Source organism: Dipodomys spectabilis, unplaced genomic scaffold, assembly GCF_019054845.1.
Source record: "Dipodomys spectabilis isolate Male_0828 unplaced genomic scaffold, ASM1905484v1 ptg000017l, whole genome shotgun sequence".
NCBI lineage: Eukaryota > Metazoa > Chordata > Mammalia > Rodentia > Heteromyidae > Dipodomys > Dipodomys spectabilis.
This window is the reverse complement of record NW_024870694.1, coordinates 1,433,504-1,452,657: the sequence shown is the minus strand read 5'-3', so window position 1 is coordinate 1,452,657 and position 19,154 is coordinate 1,433,504. Positions and strand designations below refer to the sequence as shown.

General features: G+C 39.4%; 1 protein-coding gene across 1 annotated transcript in view; it reads left to right on the top strand.

The window, feature by feature from the left end:
- The window catches only part of LOC122097905 (limbic system associated membrane protein), a 604,370-nt gene that overhangs the window by 555,031 nt on the left and 30,185 nt on the right, over positions 1 to 19,154 (top strand). The window contains exons 4-6 of the mRNA XM_042668487.1: positions 6,454 to 6,588; positions 16,064 to 16,184; positions 17,302 to 17,450. Coding sequence (XP_042524421.1) covers positions 6,454 to 6,588; positions 16,064 to 16,184; positions 17,302 to 17,450 — 405 coding nt within the window. The remainder of the gene's footprint in view (positions 1 to 6,453; positions 6,589 to 16,063; positions 16,185 to 17,301; positions 17,451 to 19,154) is intronic.

The following is a 19,154-nucleotide window of genomic DNA, read 5'->3' as shown; positions in this document are numbered from 1 at the left end:
TGCCATCTCTTTTAGTTTTAGTTTTAGAGGTAGAAGTTCATAGCTTGTTTGTGCTCACCTTCTTCACTCACCTTTCCAAACACAGACTCATACAAACACACACAGACACACAAATACAGTGCAAGGGAAGTTCCATTTCTTTGCTTGTTGTTAAGCCATATGTGCATTTGTGTTTATAGCTAATGTGTTTACATCCACTTAAGCATAAATATTCAAACTTCGTTAAGTAAAGGAAATGTCAAAGCCATTTCAAACACATCTTCCCTCTAGCAAAAGATTGATCTGCAGAAATGTTACATTTTTAAGACTCTTTTCAAAACAGTAGGGAAGAAAATGATGTGCCTGTTTTTAAATGTGTAAGGGTCCTTAGACTCCGACACTTTAAAATTTCATGAAGTACATCAAATTAACAAGTTGCCTAAACTGCATCTCTTACATATCAAAGAAAGCAAAAGAAAACATATCTTGCCATTATTATTGGGATAGTAGACTGTTTTAAATTTCATTCTGTGCCAAAAAGAGGGTAAGTTGTCATATGCTAGAAAACTTGTTTCAGTAGCCCACTCTTTGTAGCTAGCAGATAGGAGAGAATAAGTTTATATGGTGCTTCCTAAAAGTTGCAATTGGAAGCTTATATAAAAAAATAGCTATGTGAGAGAGAGGCAGAGACAGAGACACTGAGACCCAGAGACAGAGACATAGCAGACTGATGGAGAGAGACAGACAGAGACAGATGGAGAAAGAGAGGTTGAAAGGAAAAGAAGAGGAGCACCATGGAAATTTCCAGTTCTAAATCACTGCTTGCTGACGAATGCAAGACCTTGGAAATCTAAATAAATCGACATTTTTGGATATGAAGTACTGATTTCACCAAAGTAAGCTGCTCTGAAGGCACAGTACTCTGAAGGCAGCACCTGGCACGCTTTAATTGGAGATGTTCCTCACTGATTTACCTCCACATTGGAAAACACCAAAGAGAACACTTTTCTCTTGCCATTAGCTCCAGGGTCTCCCTTCTGATTTATGAAAAAATATGAGAGCCACTAATACATATAACTTGAGTAAACAGCGACTAAAAGGGGATATGCTAATTACACGCAGGAGTTTCAAAGGGGCAGACACTGAGGAGAAAGAGAGTTATTTATCCTGGAAGCTGAATTATTGCCGGAGACACAAAATTACATTAAGCAAAGCAAAATTTAAACTGAACACCACATACCAGGATAAATATAACATGCAGCAATATAAGTAGGTTTGTGGAATCTGGTTGGGATATTTTAAATATCAACATATTAAAATTTGCCTTTCAACTAAATATTTATACAAGGGCAGAAAATAATAGAAATAAGAGAAGGGCTAGAGGAAGTCAGAGAACTTAAACAATTACAAAGTCACTTTCTAACCTGTGAATTTTCTTAAGCTTGAGGAAACAGGAAATGATGATTGAGTCAGCTAGTCAGAGTAACTGAGGGAAAAAGTAATTCGCTGTCCACTTGGGGACAGATACGCTAGAGCAAAAGGAAGAGCAAGAGAATCTCCATGCCATCTAGAACTTTTGACTCACAATTCTTGTGGTCTATTTCATGTTCCTGTTGCTGAAACAAACAAAAAAAGATGACCAGTGCCTAGTCTATATTCACCAGGCACTATGTTGCAGATTTTTCCTCAGGACCTGGCCAGAGATGCCCCTGTCAGCCTGTTCTCTGCAGAGTTCTCTGTGCATTCTTGCTTCTCCATCAAATGGTACCCTGTTAAACATGAGTCATTTAAGTGGGTCAGTACTAAGGTTTTGAACTTAGAGACTCACACTTGCCAGGCAACTGCTCTACCTCTGAGCCCTGCCTCCAGGCTTTCTTGTATGCTGGTTATTTGGAGATAGAGTCTTCTGTGTTGCCCAGAGCACATATGTAAACTCCAATCTCCTTATGTTACATTTTCCATCCTGGCTGAAATGATGCTCATACCACCACACTCAACTTTCTTCTTTTGAAATGGAGTCTTACCAACATACCCAGGCTGGGCTGAAATCGTGGTTCTCTTGATCTTATCACCCCATGTAGCTAGGATGATAGGCACAAGACACAGCATCCTGTTGTTTGCTAAAAAAGAGGTCTCAAATGTATGCTTGAGCTGCCCAGAACTGCAGTTCTCCAGCTTCCAGCCTCCCAAGTGCTAGGATTACAAGTGGGAGCCACCAGCAGCTTTATGACAGTTAACTTTCAACACTTAGCTCTCTTTCTTTATGAAACTATATAAACTGTGACAAGCCAGAACTATATAAACTACATGCAAAGTTGAAAATACCTCTCTATCTGTTTCTTACGTCTGTTCAGCTGTTTCTCGTCCATTCAAGTTGTTATAATCAAAATAGCTGGGGTCAGGCACTTATAAACCACACGAGCTCTTTTCCTACAATTTTGGAGGTGCCAGCAAGTTCAGTGTCTGGTGAGGCCCCACCTTTTGGTCCACAGTTAGCCATCTTTTCTGTGTGTCTTCAAATGGCCAAAAGGACAAAGTAACTCTCTGGAGTCTCTTTTAGAAGGGCACTAACTTCTTTGATAAGGATCCCATTCTGATATTCTAATAACCTCCCAAGTACCATTTTATTTCAACGTGTAAATTGTGGGATGCAACAATTCAGTCCATGACAAGCTAAATCAACAGACATTTACTAATGTTACCTAATCTTGCCAAGTCCTCTGAAAGTTCATGGGGATATGAGTTCATGAGTAAGACCTGGTCCCTAAGGATCAAACAATCTGGAGCCTTGGCTTTCTAGTAAAATGAATGCTGAGGTTTCCTACCAAATGACTCCAGCTCTTCTCAAGTGAAGTAATAGGTATGCTACATTGTGGCTTTGACTAAACCAGAGTAGCCAGAAATGCCAGGGAATACAAGAGTTTCTACTGGAGGATTCCAGGAGCAAAGAAGGGGAAAGTGACAAGGACAGTCCAGAGGCCTTGTTCTATATTTTTTTGGGGGGGTCCTGTTGTGGGCCTGAACTCTGGACCTGGGCGCTGTCCCTTAGCTCTTCAGCTCAAGGCTAGCACTTTACCACTTGAGCCACAGCGCCACTTCCGGGTTTTTTCTTTTTGCTTATGTGGTGCTGAGGAATCGAACCCAGGGCCTCAGGCATGCAAGGCAAGCGCTCTACCACTGAGCCACCTTCCCAGTCCTTGTTCTATATTTTAAAATGCTCATCTGGCTGACTAGATACAGGGAGCTCATGCAGTTGTGCTTACCTGTTGTTTATTTTGCACACTGAAGTCCCCTCCACTCTAGCAAGATTCCAATGTGAACTTCTGTGCTGGAGACAGCAGAAGCTGTGAGAGTGGAGGAGAGCTATCACAAATGAGGGAAAAACAGTTGTCTTGCATGTGAGTCGCGTCAAAGAGAACTTTCCTTTCATCCTCAGGTAGTACTGGAGAAATCCTTCATAGAGACATGAGATTAAAATTTTATCTGATGGGAATCTGCTTTACTAGCTACTTACCTTCATTTATCTGGGAAAATGCCATTATTAATATGTACATTGGCATATAAGAAGCTCAAGCCCCAAATCCAATACATATTGCTATATTTTCTTTCATCTATTCTAATATTTGCCCTCAGAAATGACATCTTCCCAAACTAGTAAGGGGCCTCAACTGATGATGCTAAAATCACCCTTCCTTCTCTTGCAATTGGTTTTATTCTTCAAGAAATTAGAAATGGGTGGATTGGAACAAGGTTTAAGTAGTAGAATGACTAGAAAACATGAAGTCTCGAGCTCACTTCCCAGTACTGGCAGAAGAAAGGGAAGGAGAGAAAAAGAGGTGAAGGAGGAGAAGGAGAAAGAGAAAAATGAGGAGGAGAGAGGGAGAAGGAAGAGAAAGAAAGAGGAAGAGGAGGGGAAAAAACAAAGAGATCCATGACTCACCAGTTCAAGACATTCTATGGAAATGTAAAAGGATTCAGTATTTCAACCACCTCTATATTTATTTTTTTCCTCTTTTTCTTCTAGTGGAAACTGTGTAGTCACTTAGGAATGAAGTTTATGGATATGGTGAGGGGGGCAAGGAAGATTTTCTATAACACTAGAATCATCTTTAACTTTTCTCATTGTAATCCTCCATTACTCTCAGAATCAGAAATGCTAGCTGTGTACCCTATGGTTCACATCTGCAACCCTAGCTAGTCAAGACACTAAGGCTTAGAGGACCACCATTCAAAATCAGTCCAGGCAGGATAGTCTGTGAGATTTTGAAAAAAGCTGTATTGAAGGTATAGCCAAAGTGGTAGAACCCCAGTACTGCACACACACACACACACACACACACACACACACACACACACACACACACAATTAGTAATTCTATCTTTCCATCTTTTCCACCTCTGCATGCCAGATTTTTTTTTTTTTTGGTCAGTCATGGAGCTTGAACTCTGGGCCTGAATGCTGTCCCTCAGCTCTTCAGCTCAAGGCTAGTGCTCTAACACTTGAGCCACTGTGCCACTTCCAGTTTTCTGAATGGTTTATTGGAGATAAGAGTCTCATGGACTTTCTTGCCTGGGCTGGCTTTGAACTGCAATCCTCATATCTCAGCCTCCTGTGTAGCTAGGATTACAGGCGTGAGCCACTGGAGCCTATGCATGCCAGATTTTTAATTAACTTACACTTACTTCATCACACTAAATAAAAACTAATTGTCCTAATTGCTAATAGTCTTCAGAGTACTTGTTTTTATCTAGAAGGTATGTGGCCCTGAATAGATGACACAATTCTCAGTTTGGAAATGCAGATACATACAAAAGAATTTTCCCCTCCAAGTCCAAATCCTGCTCAGCTCATCCCACAAAGTGATACTGTGATAATTCTGTTTTCTCCCTCCCTGTATTGCCCTTCTGTAATATAAATCTGACTACTTGCTCAAATATGAGGAAGGAAGAAGGGATAAATTAACTTTCTGTAAATAATATCCAACTAGATAACCACAGACCCAACTTCTAAAACATTTTCAGTAGCACATGTGCCAGATAATGTGTGGAATGTCAGAATCAAATAACTTTAGATTACTATTGACTCTCTGTTGATGGCATTACAAAGTTTCTTCAAAACTAGTAATCCTGACAGTTGGCAGAGGTTTGAGGCTTTGAGCATGTCTGACAGTTGTGTTACAGAATGCTATGAAAGATGTCCCATGTTCTATTGGGAGCCTAGTTAGCAGATTTAGCTGACACATTTGGAGAGCGGATTCATGTCCATGCTGACTGGCTGTGATGTTGATGTAGCCATCAGGGAATTTCCAGAAAAGGAAAACAGCTTGTGGCATTTGAGCAGAGCTATTAATTGGTACCATTTAGCATGGGATGACCAGGAGCAAGGTTTCATCATGGTGGCAGAACTGTGTTCTTTAACACCTTTCAGCTGTTCTATCCCACCCAATCAGCAGTGGAGTTTTTAAATTTTAAGAGTGAGTAGTATCCCATATAACTATCACTAAAGTCCATTGGCCTTTCTTGCCAGGTTCTAGCTAAATTCTTCCTGCTGATCAACTTCTTGTTTCTTTCTACTATCTCTTTCCTCTTATTCTCCTTCCTCCCTCCCATGTTTTTATTCATTTCAATTTCTTTAAGAGAAAGGTCATTTACTTAGTTACACTCCACATAAGAAGAGGTTAAGTAAGCATGCCTGTCTTAATATTTCTTTACTAGAATAGACATATCCAACTTGCTATAAATGGCCTCTATGTCTAATCCCAGAGCATCCTACTTGTAGCTCTGGGATCCATGGTCTGTAACAAAGCTCACCATGCATCTACAGCACATTCTCATAGATCTACATAGTGACCTGAAGGCCTCAATGATGACAGAAACTACAGCTGAAAAGAATCCCATCCAATCTGAACATGCATGATGCTTTCAAAAAGGAAGCCATTTCTCTCCTCATAACCACCTTAGTGTAAGGTCAAACTGGTGATGCCAGTTCTTTCAATCACATCCCCTCCGAGTACCCTTCCCTCCTCCTAGACTTTGTTCTAAGCCTTCCACCAATAACCAACATGTATGCTTGTATAAACACTCTTGTGATCAGTACAGCCTTGAAGTGAGACTTGTGAAAGCCCCCCAGCTCCCTGAAAGATGGAGGCAGAGGTGTTTTCCATGGGATTTACTTAGGTATCATAGCGTTATGCAGCTCCTTTCTCTTCCAGCTCCATTTTCCAGTCTTTTACCAGTGTTTTCTGGGAACACTTGATTACTTTCACATATTTTTGGTTGTTGTTGTTGTTGTTGGGTTGGGTTTTTGTCTTGAGGTCTACTTTTATGGACTCTGACCAGCTAGCAAAGCACATTGTCAAATTATTGAAAAAGCACGTGGGTTTATTTCTTTAAAAAGGAGAAATGAAGCAATCTGCTGAATATATTAGATGTCAACGAAACAATGGTGAGAACTCTTTTTCTTTCTTTTTTCAGGAAGAGAATTTGAAGGAGAAGAAGAATATCTGGAGATTCTGGGCATCACCAGGGAGCAGTCAGGCAAATATGAGTGCAAAGCTGCCAACGAAGTCTCCTCGGCGGATGTCAAACAAGTCAAGGTCACTGTGAACTGTGAGTATGGCAGCAGATTGTCCATGCCCGGGGCATACCTCCACCTCCAGAGAGCTCGCAGATTCCATTAGCAAAAGAGCATCGCATAACAAGCAGATGTTCTTCTGGTCAGGGCTGCTCATTTATACCTTGCACACCTCCAAGGGCAGGACTTGGCCTTTGAATTTGATAAATCAACTCTACCAATTCTAAATATAACCCATAATCCATTTAACAATAGCCTCTGTCTTTTTACCCCAGCTGCAAAAATTAAGAGAAGAGATCAGACAGCGTTAGCACTTGTGCAGTCATTGTTGTTGTAAGGGGAGATGGGGGGCGGGGGGGGGGGGGGGCGGGAGGAACCAAGGTCATATTACTTTGGGAAAAGCACCAACTCATAGAGGCATTGGCTGGGATTTCTATCTTAATGCACTGCTTGTCAGCCGGTAATATCCCAAGATTGTATTTTATCAGCTGCTATTTAACTAATTGGCTTTGGGAACAAATTCAAACCCTTGGGGGTCAGATAACATGATGGCTACAGAGGATGCCTGATAAGTTAATTTTAGCTATCTGTTTGTCCTAAGTTTGGGCATCAGAAAGGAAGATTTCACTAAGATGCATCGTAAGCGGGCATACTTTGAACTTGTCAGATGAAAGGATCCTTAGATGTAGTTCAAAACTGGGAGGGAGGAAGGATCTATAAGATGTATGTCACCCAGCAAAGGAATAAAGAGAATTTTGTTTACCTTAGTCAGTTAGGAGTATCTTTCTATGTCATTCAAATTCTCCTTACCAGGGTACACAACCTTGGTCAGTGACAGGGTTAAGTGGATATCCTAGCCATTCTTATCCGTTCTATGCACTTCATATGTATGCATACCACACCAAATACACATGCACACATATCCTACAAATACAAGCATACACATGTACGTGTATACCCACAGGCACAAATATCTTATGCTACATTTGAAAGGAAGTGTTAGGCCATGATGTGTTTTATGTCCTACATTTACTGAGCTAGAGAATATATACACACACTCTTCTCAACAAACTGGGCAAGGCAGATAAAATCAGCTTCATTTCAACGTTTGAGAAAGGGAACCTCAAGGAATAAAAATTGCCTATCCTAAAGCAACACAGAAATGTAATGCAAGAAAAGGGCTTAATCCAGATCTATTTGATTCTAAAGCCCAGGCACTCAGGAGAAGGAAGGAATTTTTCAATTCTTTGTACCTACTGTGTGAAACATTCAATTGACATTCACACATGTTATTTATAGGCATAAGTTATAGCTCAAATGGTAAAGTACCTGCCTAGCAAATATGGGCCCTTCGGTTCAAACTATTGTACTACCAAAAACCAAACCAAACAACTTTAAAACAAAACTATATATATATATATATATATATATATATGTGTATATGTATATGTATACATATATGTATACATATATATATACATATATATATACATATATATGTGTGTGTATATACGTATACATATACATATATATATGTGAGTGATATTTAGTCACCACAGTAAACCTATAAGATAAATAGGCATCACTAGTCTTTAATTGAAAAATTAAGAAGTAATGCTGTAATGTTTTAGTTAGGAATCTTGCCTAAGGTGGCTCCACTTAAGTTGGAAAACCCCATTCCCTGGCACATGCCCAGCATTCTGCCTCCTAAAACAGGAAAAGTGAAATTTCCTTCATCTGAGAAATCCAACAGACATGGCTGTACACGTTGATGAGCCACATTTCCAAGAGCAAGAGGCTGAATTTGATGAGCTGTGGACTGCTTTTATCCCTAGCTGTCTCCACATTTTTTTTTTAGTAATAGAATTTTGAAATGTCAGTATTACTATTCTTTTCCAGTACTGGGTGTGTTTCAAAGACACATTAATGATCTCAATGTTATAAAATGCTTTAGGTCCTTTTTTTCACATGAAAGGCAGTTTCTCTGGCTGTTTATATAAGTTTATAATTAGGTTAGTTAGCTCCTTTTATGTACACATAACCAGGCCCTCATCTTCCACCTCTTTTCCTGGCTTTTGGAGTCAAGATTTAATTTTCTCTTAATTGACCTTCAACTTAATTAGATTTTTGAAAGTCCAATCATGTAGTAAATAGAAAATATTTATGCTTCCATTGTATGAAACTTCAAAGTGGTCTGGATTGCAGATGGCTCCCAAGATCAAAGCTAGCTGCCTGGGCCCTATTATTATTGGAGCAATTAGTCTGACATTGCTCCTTCTTCAATGTCCCCAAAGTGTAATTTAGAATAGAGAAAATACTGATAATTTTTTTAAAAGACTTTCATGAAAATGTGAATTTTTGCTAGTGAGGAGTGAATCACAGAATAATACAGACAGAACCTGAAGATTCTATAAAAGACATCTTGTGGCAAATTATATAGAAGCTGTAATAAAAGTTAATCAAACACTCAGTATGTCCTGAGCACTAGGACTTAGAAATATCTAGTGTTCCAAAAATTGCTCAGCAAATGTTTACTCTAGGAAGAGGTAGAAATACGCAGATAAACTTGGTCCTTCAAACTTTTAAAATGGTACTGGTTACAAATCAGGAAGCATGTTCTAATAGCAATTTCCTTTAGAATGGTCTTTTATTTATCTCAAACTGCATAAACTATGTTTATGCTTCTCAACACAATTACTCTGTTCAAAAAAGTCATCTTTCCTAAATCTAGTCATACTGAGTAAATGATGTCCCCCAAAATGATTTAAGAAAGTAAGTCTGCCTTGTAAGATCTGAGACACAGAGAAATATTCAAGATCATTTTTATGACTTTATTTAATCTTATGGACTAGATGAATGCTCTGTTGTCTAACCTGATTTCTCTTCATTTTCAAAAGAGAAGCTTTAGAGTTAAATAAGGGGGAACAGACCTAAGGATCTCTCAAGAGAGAAATACTAAAGCTAGAAACCAGTGATTCACACCTCTAATTCTGGCTATTCCTCAAGGGGCTGAGGTCTGAGGATTGAGATTTGAAGCCAGAGCTGGACAGGAAAGTTTGTGAGACTCTTACCTCCAATTAACCACTGAAAACAAAAACAAAACAAAACTGTGGCTCAAGTTTTAGAGCACCAGCCTTGAGCAAAAATACCTAAGGCAAAAAAGCTAACCATTCAGGCCCTGAGTTCAAGCTCTAGTACAAGTAATACTAATGATAATAATAAATATTAAAAATAGAAATCCTAGCACAAGTATCTGCCCACCACTGAATTAATTCAGTTACCCAGTTGCTACTAGATGTTTGCTACAGGACACAGAGAGGCTAGCTTGGGAAGGAAGAGAGATATAACAATTTCTCCACCCGAGCTTGCAAGCTGGGTTCTACATCCTCTCCTTAGAACTTCTCTTGCATAACACATTTCTATGGCAGGTCTACAGCATTCTATGTTGCCACTTTATTTGCAAAAATCTATTTTCTACATGGTAGAAATGATAGTAGGGAGCTTCAGATTTTTATAGAAAGCTAAAATAATAGTGGCTCAAAATATTTTCCATTGAATCAGCTTAGTGAATTTATGAAATTGGACTTTTCACTTCCTGTATCTTCTCCACAACTGCAGCTTCTAAGTTCCTGTGGAAAGGAGCCCTAGGTCCCTCCCAGGCAGCTCCCCAGTATAATCCTCAGCTCCAGGTCCCCAAGTGTATTCAAAATGTCTATTCAAGAGTTTGCTTTCCTTCAGTGTCCATAATCCCCAAGTTCATATCTAGCATGCAGTAACCACTAAATAAACGCAGGTTATTTTATTTCTCTTCCTTGATTGAACTTTTTTTTCTCCTATTGCTGGAAAATTTCTCCTTAGAAGCTGCCTTCAGCACTCAAGCCTACCCCATCTTGAGTGGACAAGCTAATCTGTCTACTTTCTCATAACTACTTCTCCAAATAGGCTTTGTTGCTGTCATGCTTTTACAACTTTTTCTTCCTCTCCTTATCTCCCTTTGCACTCAACTCTGAGTTCACAGTAATGGATGCAGACAACAGAGCCAGCAGAAGTAGTCAGGGGAGGGGGGCATTTCTACAGCCCAGCCTTGTATGGCTAGTCCCTGAGTCAGGGGAAGCGGAGATCACTGTGGCATGTTCACCTGGGACTGGGGGCACAGGTAATCGCCATGATACACCTGCATTTTAACTGCACTCTTCAGAGCTTTCATTCAAAATCATCTCATGGGGAAGCTTTAGGAAAACAGCCGCTCAATATGGAATGAGGCTGAAGAGTAAACACCCTGTCTGTGGATTCATGGCTCTGCAGCTCCATCCCCATGCTGACCATAGGTTATCCTTGCATTTGGGAAGGGATCAGGAAACACACAAGAAATACACACAGTAAAACCTGGAGGTTAAAGAGCTATTGTGCCAGCTTTGGGAACATGAATCAGAGTACCCACATTTCCTGTGACAATTTTTCCATGATTTTCTGAATGCCATGTCTACCCCCAGAGATTTCACAATCACTTAGTCCTTACTTTAACGGTGGTCCACCAATCGGTCTTCTCTAAACAAGGTCAGCCTCAAACTGTTTAATAATTTAGTGTGGCATTGCTAGTACCTCTTCCTATGTCTTGAAACTCTCTGGGAACAATGCCTTTTATGGTGTCTGCACCCACTGCCTCTGCTTCCTTGGTACACCACTACTCCCTAATCCTGGAAGAAAATTGATATTACTTCAATACAGAGAAGTAAAGCACTTTCTGTGGGCACTATCCACCACAAAGTCAAATAATCTGTGAGTGGAAGACTCAGGACTCTAACCCAGGTCTAACTCCAAAGCCCTCTTTATTTTTTATGTGAATGATAGGGGATTTTTTTAAGAAAGAGAACAAGTGTGAAGGCATACTACTGTAATCCTACTACATGGGAGGTGAAGATGAGGAAGATTGAGTTTGAGGTCAGATTGAGCCAAGAATTTAGAAAGAAACCCCCCACACTTCAACCAACAAGCTAAGTGCAGTTGAAGACTATTTGTAACACAAATAATGAAAAGCATACATAAATGGATTTCAGTATAAGGATAGCCATGGATGAAAACTTGGGACCATATCTGAAAAAAGTAACAAAAGCAAAGTTAGGGCTGGAATCATAGAACAAGTAATGGAAAGTGTTCCAAATAAGCATGAAGTCCTGAGTTCAAACCAGTACCATCAAATTAAATGAATATGTAAAGGAATATGCAAGTATAGTCATGTTAGGTATTGAAAGTACTCTCAAAAGTATGCTTTCATTTGCAAAGCTCTATTTTGCTAGGTAGGCAGATGCTATCATCTACACTCACGTGAGCTGCTGCAGGAGAGCATGTCTAGATTACACAACTCTAACACATCTTAGATGCAAGATGGAAGCAGCCTGCATCTGCTCACTCCTAATGTAGAATTCTATCCACTATGTCATTTCATGTTGTGAAGTATTGGTACCTTGCAAAGAACAGGGATCCATCACGTCTGACCATTCACGCTATCAATCACACTTTCCTTTATTGTAATCCACTGCTGTCTAAAAGAATTCTTTCAAATGGAATTATCAGAGCACAGAGATTCAATAGATAACTTGGTAAATCTGGGTACAAATTTACTCTCCCTCCCCATCGAGGTCAGGGTCATTTGGACAAATCACTACCCCTCTGCATAGCTGTCTTCTCATTCATGAGATAAAGTTAAAACTTTATCTTCCAGGGATATTACTTTGTAAAGAGAATACCTCACCCTCAGAGAATGCTAACACATGCCTACAATGCCTATAAACTGCATCATTTGTTCAAATTTTATTCTTTGGAACAATTACTTCCAATATGAGGAAGATTAAATGCATAACATTTTGTTTCCTAGGTCACTTCTATTGTTAGCCTAGCCATTCTAATGGAAAGTCTTGTAATTGCAATGTAAGAATAAGAAAGCCCCTTATTAATATTTTCAGAACCTGGAACTTTGAAGTAATAAAATCTCAAAGAGTCCTTTGACAATTAGAAGGTTTTCCAAAGTCATATACAGCATAACAATGGATCTGTCTATGCAGTATTCTTTTTAATAAGGTGATGCTTTTATTATAATCATATTGTGAGCAAGGACATGTATTATTTTAACTACAGTAGGCATACTGCCTTTTGAGTTGTAATAATCTTTTCTAGTTTCACCTATACAGAATTCATTAAGAGGGATTTGGATATTCATTCCAAATAAGCCACGAATGAACAGACCTGCACCATGGAGTGATTTGAGAAATATTAGGAACATTCAACTCTTCCGACACTTGTTAGCACCTATGAATTTACTTTGGCACAAGAAACTTCCTAGATTGTGAAAGAGAGAAGCAAATGGTTGGCCTTGGTAATTGACCAATGGTATCCTTTCTTGAGATGAAAGCACTGGAAAGCGCTCAACCCCAGTCTCTTGCCAACTGGTCCCCGAGGAGGCCCCTGGTCCACTAATGAATAGCTTGTTCTTACACAGTCGGTTTCCAAACAAATTTAGAAAGAAGTCAAGGAGTAGCCTGGGAGACAGGATCCTGCCATGATTAGAGATGGCACCACAAGGTGTCCAATTCATCTTCCAGAACTTGGCTAATTTGGGATGGGGAACTGCTCCCATGAGAGCTAAGGGAAAGCTCAAATCAGATTGTCAGCACAGAGAACTAGAGAAGAATTTAGGATCTCTTCCTGAAACTTGGTCTCAAAAGAACAAAAGGGACCAGCCAGATGTGGTATTATCTTCTTAATACTTTTAAAAATTTTGAGCCATACTTGTGTTTGGGCCTTGTTCTTGCTAGGCTAGCGCTCCACCACTTGAGCCACACTTCCAACTGTGTTTTTCACAAGTTATTTTTCAGATTAGACTTTACTTCCCACCTAGGCACCTGCCTGAGCTACTATTCACCTTCTTTTTAGGCCTCCCTTCACCTCTGGAGTCACAGATTCCTGAAACACTACCCAGCCCCTCTCTGTGGAGATGGAATCTTGAGGACTTTTCTTCCCAACCTCAAACCTCCCCTGTAGCTTGAAGCATCCAGTGTATACCACTACTGTACTGCCAATTATGGGTTGAGAAGACTCCTGTTGAACTTTTAGAAACAGATTGGCCTTAAACCATGATTCTCTGGATCTCAGCCTCTCAAGCTGCTAGCATTACAACCATGAACCACCCAGCACCAAGCTTTCATAAAAATATTTTATTTTAAATTTTGAGGGAGTCATACTGAGGTTTGAACTCAAGGCCTCATGCCTGGGCAGGTACACTACCATGTAAGCCAATCCACCAACGAAACTTTTTCTTTACCTCTCCTTCACATTAAATTTATTGCTGCTTTGATCATTTCTAAGGCCATGTATATGTCAAATCTTCCCCGCTTTCCAGATCTTTTATGTCAAACTCAGTGTAGAATATCTATAAAGTTCCTTCACCAGCTCCCTAATGATCCTCCCTGCCACTGGCTCCAGATTTTATTCAAGAAGAAATTGAGCAGTGTGAATCTGAGCAAAGTACTAAAACCTCTAATGAGGAAGAACAATGGGGGACAGGCAGAGGGAGGATTCAAGCTGAAGCCCATCAAGTTTAAATCTAAGTTCACAACCTGTAATGTGTGCTTCATCCCCAGACCAAGACTTCACCTACCAGCTCAAATGAATCTCGTTCTTGTGTCATCCTTTAAAATGATGTGCTCTCATGGCCTAGACAGCCAGTTCTTTTTTCAGAGTGATTTTAAAATAGAGCTTTGGTGATCATTTTAAGCTAGCTCCTTTTAAAAGATAAATGGGGGAGGAGGCTCAACTGGTACAGCTATTCACTCAGAATATACTTATGACTAATAGTACAATCAAGAAAATCAGATTTTACATTTCCTTGACTGTAAATTCTAACTCCTAACATATATAGTCCAAAAGTGAAATGAATTAAGAGTACAAAAACTAAAAACCATAGGCTACAATGATACTACCTATTTGTAAAGAATGTTTATAGATAATTAAAAGGTCTACATGGGAAGTCTACATAGACAAACTGAAGTCCTGTGTTCCAGTCTAGAGTTCTTTCATTACATCATACATAGTAGATATGTCTAAAAAATAACTACAGAAAATCCCTGCTATGACTGCCTATTTACTTACAGGCTGCTGATGGTTTCCAAAAGTATTCTCACTCCTCTTCCCTGACCCCCAAGTGACAAAGATTTAGATGCTAATAGGAAAATGAAATGGGGAAGGAAATTGCAGACTAGCTTGATGTTGTACATCCTGGTAAGCTCAGGTAATCTGAATCTTCTATAGATGAAAAACTTGAGAAAACAGTTTTGTAAAACTGAATAAATCATTCAAAATCCACATGCAGAAGAGTAATAGAATTGGGTAGATTTTTATTATTTGTTAATAAATAATAATGTTTATCTTTTGCCAGACCTGGAGCTTGAACTCAAGGACTGGACATTGTTCCTGATCTTTTTTTTTTTACTTGAGGCTAGCACTCTACCACTTGAGACACAGTTCTACTTCTGGCCTTTTTGGTGATTAATTGAAGATAATGCCTCACAGGCTTTCCTGACCAGGCTGGAATCAAACCACATTCCTCAAATCTCAGCCTCATGAGTGGCTAGGATTACAGGTATGAGCTACCTGCACCTGGCTTTTAGGTGAATTTTTGCACTTGAAAATCCACTTTAGCCAGGTGCCAGAAGGTCATGCCTGTAATCCTAGCTACTGAGGGTATCGGAAGTCTGAGGATTGGGAATCAAAATAGAATATCAGAAATATTTCTCAGCTCATTTCAAGCCTGCTATATAAACTTGCAGGCCCTATCCTAGGCAGGGAACATGGAGTGTACAAGGGACAGTAAGAGAAGGGAAGGGATGCATTAGGAAGTCTTGTTTGCACTAGGAGAGACAACAAACTGTACCTCCCACCTGGATCATAGAAAAAGTAGATCATTTGTAGGAGAAGGGAGGTGAAGTCATCACCTAATATTAGGTTTTTGCTTGTGTTGCTGAATCCCTTTGACATTACCAGGCTAGACTTGAAAAGACTATTGTTTTCATTAAGCTGTTCTAAGCCATCTAGTATTGAGAATGAAAAAAAATAGAAAGAACAAAAGAAAAAATAACCAAATTATTCATTTAAAAATCCAAGTCTTTTGATATCATCACTTAGTCTCTGAAAATAAAAATGGTAAATATTACAATTTACTATTGCGGACTTATTGGAGAAGGTAAAAACAGACCCTAGGTTCCATGTCCACATCATACTGTTCAGTCTCTCATTTAGGTGAACGAGTCCACATTTCATTATTCAGCTCTCCTTTCTGTTTAGTTTGTGCTGCTCAATCCCATTTAGCCAATCACAAGTCGCAAAAGTGTGGACGGTGCAGATGACTCTTTTCTTGCCTCTCTCCAAGCAGATTCTCCTTCTTAATTCCTTTCTGAGTGCAAGGTCTGGCCAGACCTCTGGCTCTCCTATAACCCCATGTGCCTGTCCTCCCTACAGATCCTCCCACCATCACAGAGTCCAAGAGCAACGAGGCTACCACGGGGCGACAAGCTTCACTCAAATGCGAGGCTTCGGCGGTGCCTGCACCTGACTTTGAGTGGTACCGGGATGACACCAGGTATGTGTCAAACCCACCATGCCTCAACTCTCAACTTCCCCCTACCATACTGGGGATCCAAAGAGAGCCAATGAAAACCAAGCTTAGTTGTAATTGTGCAGCCCTACACTATACAAGTTTTCCTATTCAGTCTTTCTCTCTCTATTCTCTCTCTCTCTCTCTCTCTCTCTCTCTCTCTCTCTCTCTCTCTCTCTCTCTCTCTCTCTCTCTCTCTTTAATCTCTCTCTGTTCTGTCTATAGTCAGTGTTCCATACAAAGCCCCAACAGAAGAACAAAAACAATAAACTTTGGAACTGTGTCACCCTATTGATATTTTTTTTTCAAGATAATGGTTTTTGAAATGTATCCCAAGGACTTTGAGCCTTCATGAGACTTTTCAGAATGCTTCTTATGAAAAATGCTACAACTTTTTTTCAACATTGTTTTTATCTATTTTATATAACTTGGGCTCCAAGTAGTTTACTTGCAAAAACATCATCCATTATAACCAGTTTTACAAATAGTAGGAGATCAATTGTGTTGGTTATAAATATAAGAACTAGATATATGCTACCGTTTATTTGTGCCAGTCCTGAGGTAGATCTTGGGACCTGGATGCTGCTCTTGAGCATTTTTGCTCAAGGCTAGTGCTCTACTGCTATAACAACAGCTTCACTTCTGACTTTTGCGTGGTTAATTGGATATAAGAATCTCATGGACATTCCTCTCTGAACTGGCACTGAACCATAATCCTCAGATCTCAGCCTACCGACTGGTAGGATTACAAGCAAGAGCCACCAGCACCTGCTCAATATAGGGCCTATAACGCTTAGACTAAAGCTCAAAAATAATAGAAACTGATGAATGTGATGCCATGGGTACTTTCTGCCAGCATGTCTGTCTCATATAGCAAAACCCAGGGCAAATGGAACACATCCATTCCTAAATCATCTCTATTAATGGACATCAGTTCCAATCCTAGGAATTCTGCAGCAACAATGGGGAATTTGCCAGGGAAATCAGTCTCTAATTGATTTCTCTCTCTTTCCCCCCACCCCAGGTAAAAAGATAGGGAAGGAATTACTAAGGTAAAACCTTCATCTATGTTTCTTTTAACTCTTCTGTTTTACCTTCTTAGGATAAACAGTGCCAATGGCCTTGAGATTAAGAGCACGGAGGGCCAGTCCTCCCTGACAGTGACCAACGTCACTGAGGAGCACTATGGCAACTACACCTGCGTGGCTGCCAACAAGCTGGGGGTCACCAATGCCAGCCTAGTCCTTTTCAGTAAGTATGCCAAGGCAGGGCCTAACTCAGCACAATTAAACTGGTAAAGTTCTTGTGAAAACATGAAAATCATTTCCTCATCTATAAAAGGTAAACTTACACTTACAAAAGTAAGAATATACACACTGAAAGAAATCCTTAAGAATTTCAGTCCTGAGGCCTATGGAAGGATTTACAAATGGAAGAACTTTTCTGTGACCTCTTACCTGTTGGTGTGAGTGTTTTTGTTTGTTTCATATAGGCAAATGACTCATATGGCCTTCGTATATGCAAAGGACACATGTGGTGCCCTCTTTAAGAAGCAGAGATGATGTAAGAATCTGTTACTGATGCCTATTAGAAAATACAGTAATGGGAGTGAAATATATATATACATATACATGTATATATGTATATGTATATCTACAGGTATATATACATGTATATACATGTACATGTAGATATATATGTATATCTACATGTAGATACACATGTAGATATACATACACACACACATATATATATATATATATATATATATATATATATATATATATATATATATATATATATATATAATGAGAATGGATAGAAGAGAGTGTTGGGAGAGTTTTGAAAAGAGAATATGATGAGGCACCAGTGGCTCACACCTGTAATCCTAGCTACTCAGGAGGCTGAGATCTGAGAATCATAGTTCAAAACCAGCTGGGGCAGGAAAGACTGTGAGACTCTTATCTCCAACAAACCATCAGAAAACCAGAAGTGGTGCTGTGGCTCAAGTGGTAGAGTGCTAGCCTTGAGCTGAAGAACTGAGGGACAGCACCCAGGCCCAGAGTTCAAGCCCAATGACCAACAAGAGAGGGAGAGAGAGAGAGAAAGGGAGGGAGAGAGAGAGAGAGGATAGAGTGAATGATTATAACATAAAATCTAAATGAGGGGGCCATGGCTACAGAAGGCTTCTATTTAACAGAAGGAAACACTACTTCTCCAGTGTCCTTTTTTGCAGTGGGGATGGATTGGTAGGAAAAACAGCCTGATTGAAGATCAGAGAAGACCCTGAAAGTTGACTCAAAAGTGGTCAGTCATTTCAAAGTGAGATGTTAGTAGTAGACCTCACCTAGAAGTCTTGCTCTTAAACAGAATGTTACACTCAGGACTCAGCCTTCTGCCTTATCAAGCAGCTAGGAGTATAGACATAAACATCTCCTGAGAGATAGAAGAGGAAAATGATAAGACTTGGAATAGCAACTCATTTGTTGAGTTAAAAACAAAAAACAAAAAAACCCCAAAAAGTTAGCAAATGCTGAGTCCCAACATTCATTTAAACCAAATGGCAATGTCTACAAAAATGCACTGTTCTTATTTTGCAATACTATTTTTCTGCACAAGCTCAGTTGGAAAAACTATGGCCAGGATAATATCTTTATCTTGTCTTATTCTGTTTAGATGAAACTTTAAGAACAAAAGATTCTTAGAATAAAAATCAATTTAACAGAGATTGCTCTTAAAATACAATATGAAAATCACTTTAAAACTACTCAAGCTCCAAGAAAAAAAAAATATATATATATATATATATATGTGCACACACACATATAACCAGCACAAACTACCCTAAATTTGGCCTTTAGACTCTCATTCATAACTCTTACTGGCATCAGTCTATGACAAATTGATAGAATGCCTAATGCCAAATGCCAAATCAATATGAAGTTTAAAATGCAT